General features: G+C 37.4%; 1 protein-coding gene across 12 annotated transcripts in view; it reads right to left on the bottom strand.

The window, feature by feature from the left end:
- Nucleotides 1-19,624, bottom strand: part of KIF27 (kinesin family member 27) — an 89,777-nt gene that overhangs the window by 6,649 nt on the left and 63,504 nt on the right. For all 12 annotated transcript variants that reach the window (XM_069573912.1, XM_069573917.1, XM_069573918.1 and 9 more), the window contains 4 exons: nucleotides 14,774-14,989; nucleotides 11,555-11,761; nucleotides 9,764-9,962; nucleotides 6,020-6,184 (listed from right to left, as the gene is read on the bottom strand). In XM_069573912.1, coding sequence (XP_069430013.1) covers nucleotides 6,020-6,184; nucleotides 9,764-9,962; nucleotides 11,555-11,761; nucleotides 14,774-14,989 — 787 coding nt within the window. The remainder of the gene's footprint in view (nucleotides 1-6,019; nucleotides 6,185-9,763; nucleotides 9,963-11,554; nucleotides 11,762-14,773; nucleotides 14,990-19,624) is intronic.

Raw genomic sequence — 19,624 nt, 5'->3', positions numbered from 1 at the left:
CTAGAGCTAATCAATGAATATAGTAAAGTTGTAGGATATAAAATCAACACACAGAAATTCCTTGCATTCCTATACACTAATAAGGAGAAAATAGAGAAATTAAGGAAACAATTCCAATCACCATTGCAACAAACAGAATAAAATACTTAGGAATATATCTACCTAAAGAAACAAAAGACCTATATATAGAAAACTATAAAACACTGGTGAAAGAAATCAAAGAGGACACTAATAGATGGAGAAATATACCGTGTTCGTGGATTGGAAGAATCAATATAGTGAAAATGAGTATACTACCCAAAGCAATCTATAGATTCAATGTAATGCCTATCAAGCTACCAACAGTATTTTTCACAGAGCTAGAACAAATAACTTCATAATTTGTATGGAAATACAAAAAAACCTCAAATAGCCAAAGCAATCTTGAGAAAGAAGAATGGAACTGGAGGAATCAACCTGCCTGACTTCAGGCTCTATTACAAAGCCACAGTCATCAAGACAGTGTGGTACTGGCACAAAGACAGAAATATAGATCAATGGAACAAAAAAGAAAGCCCAGAGATAAATCCACGCACCTATGGACACCTTATCTTTGACAAAGGAGGCAAGAATATACAAGTGGTGCTGGGAAAACTGGTCAACCACTTGTAAAAGAATGAAACTAGAACACTTTTTAACACCATACACAAAAATAAACTCAAAATGGACTAAAGACCTAAACGTAAGACCAGAAACTATAAAACTCCTAGAGGAGCACATAGGCAAAACACTCTCTGACATAAATCACAGTAGGATCCTCTACGATCCACCTCCCAGAATATTGGAAATAAAAGCAAAAATAAACAAATGGGACCTAATTAAAATTAAAAGCTTCTGCACAACAAAGGAAACTATAAGCAATGTGAAAAGACAGCCTTCAGAATGGGAGAAAATAATACCAAATGAAACAACTGACAAAGAATTAATCTCAAAAATATACAAGCAACACCTGCAGCTCAATTCCAGAAAAATAAACGACCCAATCATAAAGTGGGCCAAAGAACTAAACAGACATTTCTCCAAAGAAGACATACAGATGGCTAACAAACACATGAAAAGATGTTCAACATCACTCATTATCAGAGAAATGCAAATCAAAACCACAATGAGGTACCATTTCACTCCAGTCAGAATAGGTGCAATCCAAAAGTCTACAAGCAATAAATGCTGGAGAAGGTGTGGAGAAAAGGGAACCCTCTTACACTGTTGGTGGGAATGCAAATTAGTATAGCCACTATGGAGAGCAGTGTGGAGATTCCTTAAAAAACTGGAAATAGAAGTGCCATATGACCCATTGCTGGGCATACACACCAAGGAAACCAGAATTGAAAGAGACATGTGTCCCCCAATGTTCATCGCAGCACTGTTTATAATAGCCAGGACATCGAAACAACCTAGATGTCCATCAGCAGATGAATAGATAAGAAAGCTGTGGTACAAATACACAATGGAGTATTACTCAGCCATTAAAAAGAATACATTTAGATCAGTTCTAATGAGGTGGATGAAACTGGAGCCTATTATACAGAGTGAAGTAAGCCAGAAAGAAAAATACCAAAACAGTATAATAACACATATATATGGAATTTAGAAAGATGGTAATAATAACCCTGTATGTGAGACAGCAAAAGAGACACAGATGTATAGAACAGTCTTTTGGACTCTGTAGGAGAGGGCGAGGGTGGGATGATTTGGGAGAATGTCACTGAAACATGTTTATTATCATATGTGAAATGAATCGCCAGTCCAGGTTCAATGCATGATACAGGATTCTCAGGGCTGGTGCACTGGGATGACCCAGAGGCATGGGATGGGGAGGGAGGTGGGGGGTTCAGGATGGGGAACATATGTACACCCGTGGTGGATTCATGTCAATGTATGGCAAAACCAATAAAATATTGTAAAGTAATTAGCCTCCAATTAAAATAAATATTTATTTTTTAAAAAAGAGCTTAAAAAACAACTCTCTATAGCTTAGGGAACTCAAAATTTTATATACTTACACAGCTATATTTTATAATTCAAATGGTTTCATTTAAAAAAATCTCATGCCAGGCCATTCCCATATCCGCAGCAGGTCTCCAAAGTGAACAGCCTCTAGCATGTTGGAACGTGGAGAAGGGTTCCATTATATTAGAGCAGCATTTTGAAATACGATATAGTATAAGCTATTTCACCAATATGAATCTGAATGAATTTTTTTAAAGCATAAAGAGATCACTGAAAAGAATTACGCTGAAATATTAATAGTTGTGGGTAGAATTGTGGGTAATTTTTTCTGATTTTTTTTCTATATTTTCAAAGTTCTATAAGGACTATATATTACTTTTTTCCCTCTTTTCTTTATTTTTTTTAATTTACTTTTTATATATATTACTTTTTATAGCTAAAAATAAAGATATTTAAGATGGTTCTAGGGGAAATAGCAAATTAGCTGAGATAACATCTTCAACATCATTAAGACGTCTACCTCCAGGAATTCCCTGGTAGTCCAGTGGTTAGGACTTTGAGTTTTCAATGCCAGGGGCCTGGGTTTCATCCCTGGTCAGGGAACTAGGATCCTGCAAGTTACAAGGTCAAAAAAAAAGACTAGACTTCCCAGGTAAGTTGGTAAGATATGAGTTATCCTCACTTTACACATCTCCAAGATTATTTAACATTTTTTTTAGCTTTTTGTGTTTGTTTCATTAAAGAGCATGATGAAGATCTAGGTTTTTTAAGCCTGTTTACCACCATACACCACACTGTCATTTTAAGAGATGTCTAGTGGACTCAGGAGTATAAAAATGGGCCTTTTAAATAGTAAACAGCTAATTTCAGATATCTCAAATTTGAAAGTGTATTTTTAAAGCAAAAATGGCTTTACGCTAATTGCTTTGTTCCCTACTTAATACCTGTTTACACTTTAATTTTTTGCAGATAGCATTTCAAGTAAAAGGTTCAGCTATATGTCACAGGAAGAATTTCAAGTAAATGTTTTACTTATATGAGTAAATACCTCTGTATTACTACACTGAAATCAGAAAGGTTGGTCTCTTTGGCAGAATCAGTATGTTTGATCACATCTCTATCCTAAAATGACTTTTTACTAGAACACAGAACCAGGAGTTAGAAAACCAGGGACCTTAGACCATGTTCTATTTACTGGTCTGATTTTGAGTCACTGGGCCACGCTAAGCTTTAATTCCCACATCTAAAAATGGGGTTAGCATATACCAGTTTACCGAGTTTAGGACTAAATAGAACTGTTTGGGAAAATGCCTATAAATGATACATACAATAAATATAAAGTAGCATTAGAACTACTTTTCTAAAATATTACTCAGTTTTAACCACAATGAGGTGCCATCTCACGCTGGTCAGAATGACTGCTATCAAAAAGTCTACAAACAATAAATGCTGGAGAGGGTGTGGAGAAAAGGGCACCCTCTTACACTGTTGGTGGAAATGCAAACTAGTGCAGCCACTATGGAGAACAGTGTGGAGATTCCTTAAAAAACTGGAAATAGAACTGCCATATGACCCAGCAATCCCACTGCTGGGCATACACACCGAGGAAACCAGAACTGAAAGAGGCACATGTCCCCCAATGTTCATCACAGCACTGTTTACAATAGCCAGGAAACGGAAGCAACCTAGATGTCCACTGGCAGATTAATGGATAAGAAAGCTGTGGTACATATACACAATGGAGTATTACTCAGCTATTAAAAAGAATGCATTTGAATCAGTTCTAATGAGATGGATGAAACTGGAGCCTATTATACAGAGTGAAGTAAGTCAGAAAGAAAAACACTAATCCAGTATATTAATGCATATATATGGAATTTAGAAAGATGGTAATGATGACCCTATATGCAAGACAGCATAAGAGACACAGATGTAAAGAACAGACTTTTAGACTCTGTGGGAGAAGGTGAGGGTAAGATAATCTGAGAGAACAGCACGGAATATACAGCACCACGTATATTATCATATGTGAAATAGATCTCCAGTCCAGGTTCCATGCATGAGACAAGGTGCTCTGGGCTGGTGCACTGCATGGGATGGGGAGGGAGGTGGGAGGTGGGTTCAGGATGGGGAACACATGTACACCCATGGCTAATTCATGTCAGTGTATGGCAAAAACCACTACAATATTATAAAGTAAGTAGCCTCCAATTAAAATAAATTAATTAAAAAACAAAATAACAGCAACAGAAAAATAAAATATTACTGAGTTTTAAGATTTAAAACTATGTTAATTCTGCTTACATTATATATTCAGCACACATCTTTTCATTATACACATATATCATTCTCTACTGGACTCTTTTTTATGGTTTCAGTTTTTATAATTATCTTTTAAGTTGAAATATAATTGATATGTAACATTATATTAGTTTCAGGTGTACTGTTTACCTCTTGTAATCATCTTTAAGTACTGGGTTGGGCAAAAAGTTCATTCAGGTTTTTTCATAAGCTGGTACAGAAAATCCTGAATAAATTTTTTTAACAACCCAATAGTTTTCTTTACAGGTACAAAGTAGTTGTGTTTCTAAAAAAGACTGTAAAGTCAACTTTCAAAACCATTCTTAACTTATTAGAAGAATACTTTCTCTAAAGGAAGGCTAAATTTTTTTATAAAAAGAGAATGTATTATTTTAGAGATATTGGTTGCTTTCTACTGGTGGGCTTAAAGACAATATGTTTTAATCATAGATATATCACCTTCATGGCAGTTTTTGCTTTTGCAAAGTTCTTTGTCATGTTTTATCATTTCATTGAGGAAGGTGGTATTTCTACATATCTACATAAAATTATGCAAGAAAACATCCTAGTCTAAACAATGGTTTTATTATATTTTTGAATTTCCAGAGGTTACAATATGGAAAAACCTGAGTGATCTTAGAAATACATACAGTATTATTTTATCTTCATTATTCTCTATTTATTTTACTTTTTATGATAATCAGAAGGCTTCATTTCCTACAAAACAGGAAAACAACAGCTATCCTATATTTAGGGTTAGTGAGAGAGGAGAGCGAAAAAGTTGGCTTAAAGCTCAACATTCAGAAAACGAAGATCATGGCATCCGGTCCCATCACTTCATGGGAAATAGATGGGGAAACAGTGGAAAGAGTGGCAGACTTTATTTTTGGGGGCTCCAAAATCACTGCAGATGGTGACTGCAGCCATGAAATTAAAAGACGCTTACTCCTTGGAAGAAAAGTTATGACCAACCTAGATAGTATATTCAAAAGCAGAAATATTACTTTGCCGACTAAGGTCCGTCTAGTCAAGGCTATGGTTTTTCCTGTGGTCATGTATGGATGTGAGAGTTGGACTGTGAAGAAGGCTGAGCACTGAAGAATTGATGCTTTTGAACTGTGGTGTTGGAGAAGACTCTTGAGAGTCCCTTGGACTGCAAGGAGATCCAACCAGTCCATTCTGAAGGAGATCAGCCCTGGGATTTCTTTGGAAGGAATGATGCTAAAGCTGAAGCTCCAGTACTTTGGCCCACCTCATGCGAACAGTTGACTCATTGGAAAAGACTCTGATGCTGGGAGGGATTGGGGGCAGGAGGAGAAGGGGACGACCCAGGATGAGATGGCTGGATGGCATCACGGACTCGATGGACGTGAGTCTGAGTGAACTGCGGGAGTTGGTGATGGACAGGGAGGCCTGGCGTGCTGCGATTCATGGGGTGGCAAAGAGTCGGACACAACTGACCGACTGAACTGAACTGAACTAAGAATTTTAGTGAGTTAGAAAATATAGGAATCCCTGGTACATGGTAGACAATCCAATAAATGATCATTTCCTACACACATATACATTTGTTCTTTTATTCTTTTATCCAGTGGTTCTGTCTTACACATAGACTAGACAACTATTTTTGTTACAGAGACAGGATTCTAAATAATCCAATCAGTTGAGAGAGGCTCCATGGCAAATCGTGCTATGGTGTTGGTGCAATAGGTAATGCTAAATTTCTTACTTTCTGATGGTACTAGTTGCCGCCGAAATGCTTCCCCTATCAGTTCCTTGAGTTTCTTCTTCAGATCTCTGCTGGTTTTCTTATAGAAATATAGATCTCTCTCCAGCTGCTGGATTTTATCTTCATAATTTTTTAAAGTTTCCACAATGCCTTCCCCATCTCGCTCTATAAAACAGAAATTTACATTTAAAATCAGTTTAAAATAAATGACTGAAAATCCTAACAGAGCTCCCAGACTCTATTTAAAGGATGAGAAGTATGTTACATGTTTATCTGTTCCTTGAATGGATTTGTTTTCAGCTACAATATGGATTCTACTACCTGTAAAATGTTTTCAAAGTAGGATGAGCCCTTCCCCATCCTAACCCTTAAAACTACATATTTTTCATAATTCATAAGCACTTTTTGAGTAGTTACTAACTAAATTTATCCTCAGAACATCAGAAGTAAGGTCTACATTTGGAACTCTGTCCAGCTGCATCAGTGTCTTAAAGGTTTATATCAGGAACTGTGGATATATAAAAGTCATAAGCCTAAGGTTTATAGGCCCAAGAAATATACGACCAGGGAACTTCCCTGGTAGCACAGTAGACAGGAATCCATCTGCCAATGCAGGGAACATGGGTTTGATCTTTGGTCCAGGAAGATTTCACATGCCGAGAAGCAACTAACACCATGCGCCACAACTTCTGAGCAGGTGCTCTAGAGCCTGTCAGCTGCCACTACTGAGCTGGTGTGCTGCAACTACTGAAGCCCCTGCACCTAGAGTCTGTGCTCCACAACAACAGAAGCCATCGTGATGAGAAGCCTGCCACATCGCAATGAAGAGTAGCCCCTAATCTCCGCAACTAGAGAAAGCCTGTGCAGCAACAAAAACCCAGTGCAACCAAAAATAAATAAACAGATTAATTTTAAAAATAAATGTAATGCTTTAAGAAAAAAATGGAGAAGGCAATGGCACCCCACTCCAGTACTCTTGCCTGGCAAATCCTATGGACGGAAGAGCCTGGTAGGCTGCAGTCCATGGGGTCGCTAAGGGTTGGACCCGACTGAGCGACTTCACTTTCACTTTTCACTTTCATGCATCAGAGAAGGAAATGGCAGCCCACTCCAGTGTTCTTGCCTGGAGAATCCCAGGGACGGGAGAGCCTGGTGGGCTGCCATCTATGGGGTCGCACAGAGTCGGACACGACTGAAGTGACTTAGCAGCAGCAGCAGCTTAAGAAAAAAAAGACTGGGCGTGGGTTCCATTCCTGGAACTAAGGAATGGAACTAAGAATGGATCTAAGAATGGAACTATGGAATGGAACTAAGATCCCACATGCTTTGTGGCGTGGCCAAGAAACTTGAAAATAAAAAAGAAATATACAACCAGAAAAACCAGAAACCTGTCAGAAGAGGCTGAAAGATTAAATTACAAAGGAAAAACCACCAGGAAAAGAGAAGAGGGGGAAAAGCCATAAGTAAACCTCTAGTTTATGCCACAATATAACTTAAAACTTCTAATATTTAGGCATGTTTACGATAGCCCCCTTTGAGTTATGTTCTACAACCAGTAAAATTCAGTTTACTCATCTTCAGAAATACACTTTCAGACCTACTCTCTCCTGCTGGTAAATCTAGAAAATGGTCCTGTGCTCAGTTGCTCAGTTGTGTCTGACTCTTTGCGACACTATAAACTGTAGCATGCAGGCTTCCTGTCCTTTACTATCTCCTAGAGTTTGCTCAAAGTTATGTCTGTTAAATCAGTGATGCCATCAAACCACCTCATCCTCTGTCACCCCCTTCTTTTTTTTGCCTTCAATCTTTCCCAGTGTCAGGGTCTTTTCCAATGAGTCAGCTCTGCATCAGGTGGCCAAAGTATTGGAGCTTCAGCTTCAGCATCATTTCTTACAATGAATATTCAGGGCTGATTTCCTTTAGGATTGATCTTGCTGTCCAAGGGACTCTTGAGAATCTTTGCCAGCACCACAATTCAAAAGCATCAATTCTTTGGCACTCAGCCTTCTTTATGGTCCAACTCACACATCCATACGTGACTACTGGAAAAATCATAGCTTTGATTATACGGACCCACCCCTTTGTCGGCAAAGCAATTATCTCCGCTTTTCAATACCCTGTTTAGGTTTGTCATAGCTTATCTTCCAAGGAGCATCTTTTAATTTCATGGCTGCAGTCACCATCCACAGTGATTTTGCAGCCCAAGAAAATAAAGTCTGTCACTGTTTCCATTGTTTCCCCACCTATCTGCCATGAAGTGATGGACCAGATGCCATGATCTTAGTTTTCAGAATGTTGCATTTTAAGCCAGCTTTTTCACTCTCCTCTTTCATCCTCATCAAGAGGCTCTTTAGTTCCTCTTCACTTTCTGCCATTAGAGTGGTATCATCTGCATATCTGAGGTTGTTGATATTTCTCCCAGCAATCTTGATTCCAGCTTGTGCTTCATCCAACCCAGAATTTTGCATGATGTACTCTGCATATAAGTTAAATAAGCAGGGTGACAATATACAGCCTTGACGTACTCCTTTCCCAATTTGAACCAGTCTGTTGTTCCATGTCCACTTCTAATTGTTGCTTCTTGACCTCCATATAGGTTTCTTAGGAGACCAGTAATGTGGCCTGGTATTCCCATCTCTTTAAGAATTTTGCACAGAATGTTTCCTACATAAATATTTTTAGTTACAACTTAGTTATGAAAAACTTGTCCCAGCTATAGTAATGAATGATTTTTAAAATGTTCTCATTTGGCTAAAGCATGAGCTGTTTTGTAAAATGCCAATCACTTGAAAAAACATATTAAAAATTCTATTAAAAGAGCACTTTTAGAGACGTAAGACAGAATAACATGATGTAAAGAGAATGTGTTTGAATGAAATAACGTACGGAATCCAGTCAAGGAAGTCCTGTCATCAGGCAACTAGTTGCTAATTAATTGGTTATAAAATTTAACTTACAGGCAGATTGCCTCAACACTCCAATACATAGATTTTCCAATTTTCTGCTTACTTGGGTTGCTTCTTCCGGATCCCTTTTACCACATTTCCAGCTCTAGATTCACAAGAATGAAGACTCAACAGCTAAGCTGCTTGAACTGAAGTATTCCAGGCACTGAAGTATTGCCAGGCAGTGATTTTGTTGCCATAAGAACTGTGTGTGTACCAGTCATAAGCCCAGGTATTGTGAAGACCAACTGCTATGGCAAGTCTTTCCACACCACAGTTGATAGCTGAACTAAACTACTATGTGCTAAGAAACAGTATGCGCCCATCAATGGTAGACTAATTTTGACCTAAGCTATAATCTTTAATGCATAAAATTTACAACTGATATAACTAAAAGGAGAACTATAACCAGAAATCTTACAGAACCTATTACTTTAATTTTATAAAGGTAAAGTGATTTAAATATCAAGGTTCAATATCTTAGAAATGGGGAACTTTGCAGCTATATATCACCAAGCCAGATGTCATCCCACATTCCTACATAGTAACTAGACAAATAACTAACAGGATGGCAGCAGTTCTCTGTGTGTTGCTGGAGACAGGCAGAGGAGATGGCATTTCAGGCATGAAGTGCCTTACATCCACAGGGGTATCCCAGTATGTGGACCCAAACACACAAAGCACAAAACATGTGTTAGTAGTAATTATTTATGCATGTTAGGCTTTAACGGACCCAGTTCCTTTCCTGATCCCCCTCCTCTACATCATCTTCACACAGCTGATGAGAAGGGGCAGTTACCTTTGAAATGATGTAACAGCAGCTGCATTTTTTGCTCGTGTTCTTTTTGCTGGAGGATCAATCTCCGGTCACACTGAAATTTCAGATGTTCCAGTGCAGATTCTAACTCACGAACCACATTATCCCGTTCCAGAACTTTCATTTTAATTTCTTCATTCTGTAACTTTAGTTTCCGTTCAACTTCTCGCAAATTAACCACCTAGCAAAGACAGTTTTTGACCTTTTAACTATCTTAGACAGCCTAATATAATAGATTAATTTACTTTTCCTTAGACTTCATAAAGATGAACGCCCTTAATCACCATGGTATAACTAGGCAAATGCTTTGTAACAAACCCACAAAATAACCTAACAGCCTTTTTAATTTGTTGGGATTCTGAACTGGTAACAACTTCATTTTAAATATATACCTGTGGTGAATTCATGTTGATGTATGGCAAAACCAATACAATATTGTAAAGTAATTAACCTCCAATTAAAATAAATAAATAAATTCCCAAAATAAATAAATAAATAAATGTAATGTTGGTCTAACCATCACCCCTCCATCATTTCTTAGACATAATCTTTGTAGTTTACCTTTGTAATCCTGTAACTATTTTCCCAGTCTAAAAAAATATCTAAGAATTCTAAAGACTCTTGTAACATCTAGATTATTCTCATTTTTAACTCCAAAGTGAATGTTATAAATAAGAGACAGAATTTTTTCAGCTGTAAATAGAGTTTGGCCTGAGACTGTACTTTTTAGTCCAGTGGGTTCCTCTCTGCACTGATATAAAGTAAAAACACTTCAGACAATATCTGTGTCACAGTACTTCTTAATAATGTAAAGACCTTCTCTCTAGAAAAATACTAATTTCTAACAAGGGTTCTTAAGATTAGAAAAATCCACTGACCTTGGCCCTTGCACTAAGACCACCACAAAAGAGTTATCTGTATCAAAGCCTCAGACAATATGTACCATTATTTCTGCCCTCCAAACACCCAGTGATGGGATGCACTCACATCAATGATAGAAGTATAATCATTCTGATAATCATTATCCAAGAGGAGGGCTGTGTATAACACTTCTATTAATTTGTTCATCTTTATTTCACTTGTCTCACAGAATTAGAACTTTATTTTAAAACTTCAGTGTTTTATTTTTCATTAATTGTATATTATCTTAAACTGAATATATTTTTCAGAGAAAAAAGTAATCTACTTGCTTAACATTTCATAATATATATATTAAGAGAAGACACTGGAGAAAAGACAGATATAATTTTCAATGTTATGAATTTTCAATGTTATGAAATCTCTATCAGTAAACTGTCAAATCTGTATAAAATACCTTAATTTATATTAAGCACACCCAGGTTAATGCTAAAATCGATCACTACCTTTGTCACTGATGTACCATTTCATCTCTATTTCAGTTCATACAATATGATGAGAAAGTATAGGTACCCCTACCCAGCAATGAAGGAAAGGGAATCCAAACCTGGAGGGTCCCTTGATTTTTCATGAATGCTAAGTAGGAACAACCAAATCTAGAAAACATCCAACTAATAGTGCCTGAAGAATATATGGATTAAATTCTTTGGATTTTAAAACTATTTCAAAAAGCATCCTCCTTTTAAGCAACCCTTCAATTTTAAGAACCTCACTAAAATTTAGGTCTACAATACTTGGATAAGCACAAAGATTTCAGATGACAACATTCAGTACTGTAAAGTCTGCATGTATGTGAGCTGTATACCCATCTTGATCCCTATTTATAAGAAAACCCTCTGTCCCTGAAAAACAAACCTTATTGAAATATCTGAAAAGAACAGCTCTAATCTCAACAGGACTCAGGCAAATTAGTCTTTCTAAGACATTTGCTTCACTATGAGAGAGGTTTTGAAATGAAGCTCTGAGCAAGTTCTGGCGACTCTGGATACTTTCATTCTTGTATTCAATTGCGGCTTCCAAAGCTTCAATCCCTTCTTCAAGTTGGAAAAGAACATGTTCTTCCTAGATATAATACAATAGAAATCACTCATTTTAAATGAAATAGTATAACTTGGACTTTGTCATATTCTAAGATCTTACTAGCTCTTGGGTCTAATGGACATTATCATTCTTCTACGCTTCCCTCAAACCAATCCATGGTGGCTGCCAAATAAGTATCTTGCATTTTCACCACAAAACATTACAGCGTTTTTAGTTACAGAATTCCTCATAAAATAGAAACTCAAATGTTTCTTGAAGATAAGAACTGACCCTCTAGAACTGCATATGGCCAACAGGTATATGAGAAGATAGATATTCAACATCGCTAATCATCAGGGAAATGCAAATAAAAAACCACAGTGTGATACACACCTGTCAGAATGGCCATCATCAAATAACAAATGTTGGTGAGGATACGGAGAAAAGTGAATTCTCATACACGGTTGGTGGGAATGTAAATTGGTTACAGCCACTGTGGAAAACAGTACGGAGGGTTCTCAAAACACTAAAAAAGAACTACTATATGACCCAACAATTCTACTCCTGGGTACATATCTGGGAAGAAAAACTAATTTGCAAAGATACATGCACCTCAATGTCCATAGCAGCTTTATTTACAGCTGCCAAGGTATGGAAGCGACCTAAGTGTCCATCAATAGATGAATGGATAAAGATGTGGTATATATACACAAAGAAATACTGCTGCTGCTAAGTTGCTTCAGTCGTGTCCAACTCTGTGAGACCCCACAGACAGCAGCCCACCAGGCTCCCCCGTCCCTGGGATTCTCCAGGCAAGAACACTGGAGTGGGTTGCCATTTCCTTCTCCAATGCATGAAAGTGAAAAGTGAAAGGGAAGTCGCTCAGTCATGTCCAACTCTTAGCGACCCCACGGACTTCAGCCTACCAGGCTCCTCCATCCGTGGGATTCTCCAGGCAAGAGTACTGGAGTGGGGTGGTGGAATACTACTTGGTCATAAAAACAAAATTTTGCCATTTGCAGCAGCAACAAGAATGGACCTGGAGGGCATTATAGTGAGTGAGTCAGACAGAGAAAGACAAATGCTGTATCACTTATACGTAGAATCTAAAACTTACAACAAACTAGTGAATATAACAGCAAAAAAAGAAGCAGACTCACAGATACAGAGAACAACATAGTGGTTACCAGTGGCAGGGCACATTATAGGGGTCGGGGAGTGGGAGGTACAATCAACTGGGAGTAAGACAGGCTACAAGGATATATTATACTACACAGGGAATATAGCCAATATTTTATAGTAACTGTACCTTTAAAAATTGTATTAAAAAATAAATAAAAATTAAAAATGGACACTCTACCACTCTGCAAACATGATTTGCTCACTCCTATCTCTATGCCTTATTTAACAGTGTTCTATCTAAAATGACCTTCTTTCTTATATCTATCAATACATACCATGTTTTTCATAATCCAGCTCAAGATTCTGATTCACCAATGCTGCCTTAATTCAATCTTCCACCAAATGATCACTGCATTGCTTTGGATAAATAATGTATTAAGTATAGCTTTATTAGGTTTCCCTGGTGGCTCAGTGATACAGAATCTGCCTGCCAATGAGGAGACATGGGTTTGATCCCTGGGTGAGGAAGACTCCCTGGAGAAGGAAGTGGCAACCCACTCCAGTATTCTTGCCTGGGAAATTCCACGGACAGAGGAGTCTGGCGGGCCACAGGCTATGGGGTTGCAAAAGATTCAGGCATGACTTAGTACTAAACAACAACAACAACATAGCTTTATTACATTATCTATAACTTGATTTTTATATTCATCAAGATTTAGAGTTTTATCAACTCTCTGTCTCTTCTCCTCAGATGGAGTAGAATTCCTCAAGAGAAGCAAAATGTTTTCCACTTTTTTGTTTCTTCCATAGGGCCCAGGAACTGTCCTGGGCACTCAAGAATTCCTTAAATACTCAAACGTTTTGCTGAATTTTAGCCTCTCAGACCTTTAGATCTGCAGGGCTGGGGGTTGACTTTGACAGCCTTGAGGGGAAAACCTCATTCTGTGGCCCTTGGCAAAGCTACCCAAGTTAAGTTATAAAATAGGGCAGTAGAAGCTCATGATGTCACATAACCTCCAGTCAAGTTTGTCTTTCTTTCATCAACTCAATGAACAATAGTGTTATTAAATCCTCTCCCTTGTTCCTTCTTAATCAGCCCTTCAACTTCTTCTCATACTTGCTCAAATCTAAAACACTACAGAGATACAGCAAGGTGATTCCCAGCCACTTACTTTTTGTTAGTAACTTTCCCTTACTTTGGACATTGACCATAAATATTTGCAGAGAAAATCCAGGCTCAAAAGTTCATCTTTGTCTGATAAAATAATAAGTTATGGTTACCACTGCCAACTGAAATAAAATTTTGAAAAAAGACAAAGTCTGGGACAATTTGGTAGCCAATAAATGCAACATCTTTTACATAGTTAAAAAAATAATGATGAAGAGAAGCCACATGTTCCCCTAAATGAACACTCCTAAAAGGTATTTCTATTGGGGGCTGAATTTTGCATATTTACTTGGCTAGGACTTAGTGTGGAACAATGCTCCCATACTTTCTAAAACAATTAACCCTTATGCTCTAGGCCTTTGTTATAGACGATGAATTACCAAGTATCACCCAAGAAAGATGCATAAAGAAAAGGTATCTTCTTTAGAAGAAATGAGAAAAAGAGTCCCTCAAATCATTTTCTGTGTTCTGTGAAAACCTCAGCTGAGAAAGGCCATACTCAAGGCAACTGTGAGTCTCCCTATCCCTGGCAATTCTAGGAAGGGGCCACATTCATGGACCTCCATGAGAGGACATCACAGTCTCTAGTCAAGCCTTGCTTATGGCACCAAACAGGTGACAAGGAAACTCAGTACATCTGACAAAGTCTCAAGGAAACAAAGTTGATCAGGTTTATCATTTTTATGTTTGGGTAGCAAAGGTGAAGGAAATCATCCAAGTGATCCGTCATAGAGTACTTCCAGTTCCAAAGCATACTGACTTACTTCAGGTGACAACACGGTACCATTTTTAAGTTTCTCATCCACGCTGTTTCTCTGTCTCTGCAGCTGATCCTTTTCTCTCTGGAGGGCTTGTACTTGTTCTGAAATCTTTATTTTCTCCTCAGCTGTGCTGCTCTGGAGCTGCACATTCTTTTCAGACAACTCTTGGTCCAACAAGCTCAGGCGAGTTGATATTTTTAAACTGTCTGTGTTCAAAGCCTAAAAAGATAATCAACCAGACACCCTAAGGTCAGTTATTAGAAATACAGACTTTTTCCTAAATAAATTAGGAAAAAACATAGAGAAAACTACTATGTGGACATATTTTTAGCTCTTACATTATTATTTTCTCCCATGGCTTTTTTTTTGGGGGGGGGGCGGGCTTCATTTTCTAAGTCTTAAGTTGAATGTCTTTTTTAAGTGGAGATTTAAAAAAAATGTTTTTATTATTTATTTGGCTGTGCCTGGTCTTGGTATTTCATCAAAATAATTACATGTATATACTACCATAAGGTTTATAATTTTTTAAAAAAGTAGTCTCCTACGCCACCCTTCCCTGATTCCTGCTCCCTAGAAATGACCATCTTTAACCTTTCAAGCTATTTCTTCAGGTTTATGTCCATGTTTCTAAATAACATTACCAATTTTAGGTACTGTCTACTGGTTGTCTACTATAAAAGATAAGATTTAGCACTCTTATGCCTCCTTGTCTATATTTCCCCTCCTTATATTCTCCCAACTTAAGTTATATTACAGTTTTTATTTAAATCAATAGTTTACATGACTTTGTGAATATTATTCATAACTGAACTATCTAGGACAAAATTATCATATTTCCATCTGGAACAATTTGTTTTGGTTACCTTATAACTAATTCTTTTCCAATAGAACTATAAAATTCCTCTCAACATTATTTTTTCAGTTGATCAAAACTTAATCAGGGAATATTTTCATTCTCTTCTCTTCTGGAAACATTTTGCCTAGAGTCTCCATCCTCCTGCTCCAAACTAGACTATAGTTGTTCCTGGACTTCCTTTGGTACTATTGAAAATTTCCAGTTAGAGCACATTTTCTGGGTCCCAAGTCTTTCTTTTCCATAGCTTGTGTCCTCATTTTATGGAGCACATCCTCTAGTAGTTTCATGAGACAGGCTGGGTTATAGATAATTTTTTTCACCTGAAAATGTCTGTATTCTGCCTCCCCATTTAATTTATATTCATCTACACAGAGAATCTTTGTTTGGATACCATTTTCCTTATGAGTTTTAAGACTGCTTCGCGTCTTCTAATGAAGAAGGTTGAGCACTCTAGTGCCATTCTGACTCTCAAGATTTATACAATGATATGCTTTTGGTAGTCTTTGCTATGCCCTTGATAAACTATTTCAACCCAGAGTTTCATATCTTCAGTGTTGGCAATTTTTTGTATTATGTCTTTGATAATCTCCTCTTCCCCTGTTTCCTCTGTTTTATCTTTCTGGAATTCCTGTTACTTGGATGATGGACTTTGTGGGTTTATCTGTCAATTAAATTTTATTCCTCTTATTTTCTATTTACTTTCTGAGATGTTTCTTAACATTATCCTTCAGAGCTTTTAATTTCTAAAAGTTCTTTCATGTTTTTTACAGCCTGCAATTCTTGCTTTATGGATGGGAGTATCAGCTTTTACCACCTTGAGCATAGTAAGATTTTTAAAGTTTTTTCAGCTCCTTGTTCTATCTCTAATTTCTCTGATCACCTTCTTCTTTTTTTTTTTTCTTTTGTTTTGGCCTCCATCTTTAATGTTAGTAGCATTCCTGAGATCTCCATCATACTTAAGAGTTAGGTATTAAAATGCTGATACTGTGGTGGGTTAAGATTTATGACAGTAGAACCTGGACACTTAGTTGGGGGCTCCCAAATGTAAATTTTTAGGGCATTTTTTCCTCGGACTGTTTCAGAAAAATCAACCAATCTTCTGCTGGGAAGTGTAAGTCTGGCTGCCTGCATTTAGGGATATATGAAGGGGTTAGGGAATGGATATCTCAGGATTCAGACTTTCATTCATTCCCTGTTTATTTTGACTTACCCCAGCCCTCTGCTGTACTTGGCTCAATCTTCAGAAAATAAATCATTTAGTCCAGAATTAGGAAAGGATGGTTTCCCGACCATGCCCTGTTTTCATTCTCAAGCCTCACTCCTCCCTTCTAAAATTCATGGTCCCTTCATTTCTGAGTTTTTTTTTTTCATGTTTATGTGAATTATAGCTTGTGAAGCTGTCACTAAGAAAGCTAAAGATAAAGGCTTGACTCTCATTGGTATCCCTCATCTAGGCATTTGTATTTCAGCTTTTTCTGTTCTGCTAAGCCAGTAACCACTTATCTATCTCCTTTCCAGCTTACATTTTTTGGGTAACCTTTTGTCTTCTGTCATCTCCCCTACTAATTTTTCCCTTTATGTGTTTACAGGTTTTTTTCAGTAATAGCTTTATTAAAATACAGTTCATATACATCGATTTAAAGTGTACAATTCGATGGTTTTAAGTATATTTGCAAACTTGTGCAACCATCACCATAATCAATCTTAGAACATTTTCAGCAGTCTCTCAGAAGAAACTCTATGCCCACTAACACTCACTCTACTTCCTCGCCAAGCCCTGATCCAGTTCTAAGTAACCAGTATTCTACTTTCTGTCTCTATGAAACTGTCTACTATGACTGACTTCTTTCATTTAACATAATGTTTTCAGAGTTCATCCATGTTGTAGCACGTATCAGTGCTTCATTCCTTTCTACTGTTGAATAATATTCCGTTATATGAATGTGTACCACATTTCGTTTATACATTGTCAGTTGAAGGACACTGGGTTGCTCTCATTTTTTTACTATTACAAATAATACTGTTTTGAATATTCATGTACAAGTTTTTGTGTGCACTTATGTCTTCACTTGATTTGAATGTACACCTAGGAGTGGATGCTAGGTCATTTGGTAATTCTATGTTCAACATGTTATCCAAAGTAACTGCACCATTTTACAATCCCACCAGCAATGTGTAAGAGTTCCAATTCCTTCACATCCTCACTGAAATTATTTTTCTGATTATAATCATCCTAGTGGGTATGAAGCAGTATCTCATTTAAATTTTGATTTGCATTTACCGGATGGCTATGATGTTGAGCATCTTTCAACGTGCTTACTGGCCATTCACAAATCTTTGGAGAAATTTCTATCTGAATCCTTTGTCCATTTTTAAACTGGGTTGCCTTTTTATTACTGAGCTTTTAAAGAGTTCTACATCTGTTCTAAATACACACTTAATGATGTACAAACACCTTCTCCCATTCTATGGGTTATCTTTTCAGTTTCTGGATGGTGTTCTTTACATTACAAATGCTTTTAATATTGATGAAGTCCAATTTATCTAATTTTTTCTGTTGTTTGTGTTTTAGGTGTAATATTCAATAAACCACTGGTTAACCTAAGGTCACAAAAAGTTATACTTATGTTTCTTTCTAAGATGCTTATAGTTTTAGCACTTACATTTAGGTCTTTGATTCATTTTATTTGTATATGGTATGAATTTAGACTTTTTAAGATAAATTTTTTTTAAAATTTACTTTTGGCTGTGCTGGGTCTTTATTGCTGAGTGGACTTTCCTCTAGTTGTAGTGAGAGCAGGCCACTCTAGCTGTGGAGTGAGGGTTTCTCATTGCAGTGGCTTCTCTTGTTGTGGAGCATGGGCTTTAGCATGTGGGCTTCAGAAGTTGAAGTTCATGGGCTATGGGGTACAGGTTCAACAGTTGTGGCACACAGGCTTAGTTGCTCCACGGCATGTAGGATTTTCCTGGACCAGGGATCAAACCTGTGTCTACTGCATTCGCAGGTGGATTCTTTACCAATGAGCCACCAGGGAAGCCTTAATATAGGCTTTTTTATACTGTGTTTCTTGTCTGAAATGGATACGATCATATCTTATAGTATTTCTTAAATACTGAAAAAATATGTAATATGCTTTATCTTTTGTAATATCCTCTGTTCAAAAAGAACCCTGAAATATGTCTCAAGTTTCTCTTCTGTTTAATTAAAACTATCTTCAAAGAATCCATTTTGCTATGATCTACTGGCTTCCCTGGTGGTTCAGAGGTTAAAGCATCTGCCTACGATGCAGGAGACCTGGGTTCGATCCCTGGGTCAGGAAGATCCCCTGGAGAAGGAAATGGCAACCCACTCCAGTACTCTTTCCTGGAGAATCCCATGGACAGAGGAGCCTGGTGGGCTACAGTCCACGGGGTCACAAAGAGTCGGACACGACTGAGCGACTTGACTTCACTTCACTGTGGGTTTCATTTATTTGCACTCTATGCTTACCTCAGTATGTTCTTACTTCCTAAATATTACATCTCGTTGAAACTAGAAAACATCTACTTTCTTTTCTTTGCTCTTCCTGCATCATAAAGTAAATGTATTTCAGGAATAAGAGTTTCCTTCTCACTCCTTTCTTTTTCTGTTTTTTCTTTTTTGATACAGAACGTATCATAAAGGTCCCAGGTATTTTCTTCTGTTTATTCACTTGATACATTGATTTGTAAATCCTCTTTGCTGTCATTACATGTTTCTTTTTTGCGGGGAGGCGGGCAGCTTCTAAAACCTGACCCTGACAGCTAGTGTGGACAAGTTACCTGGATGGAGCACCAGCAACTAGGCTGGATAGAAGGGCTACCCCTACCCCAATGTCCAATAGCCTGCTGCTAAAAGCTATCTCGACATGTTTGGGAAACAGAAGACAGAGCAGAGGTTAAGTGCAGATCTTGTTCACATGTTACACTAAGGTGGAGAAGTTAAGAACATGTCAAAAAATCACCCCAGACCTAGTGGT

Source organism: Ovis canadensis, chromosome 2 (assembly GCF_042477335.2).
Source record: "Ovis canadensis isolate MfBH-ARS-UI-01 breed Bighorn chromosome 2, ARS-UI_OviCan_v2, whole genome shotgun sequence".
Taxonomy (NCBI): Eukaryota; Metazoa; Chordata; class Mammalia; order Artiodactyla; family Bovidae; genus Ovis; species Ovis canadensis.
The sequence above is the reverse complement of the archived record's forward strand: the minus strand, read 5'-3'. Positions and strand labels throughout refer to the sequence as shown.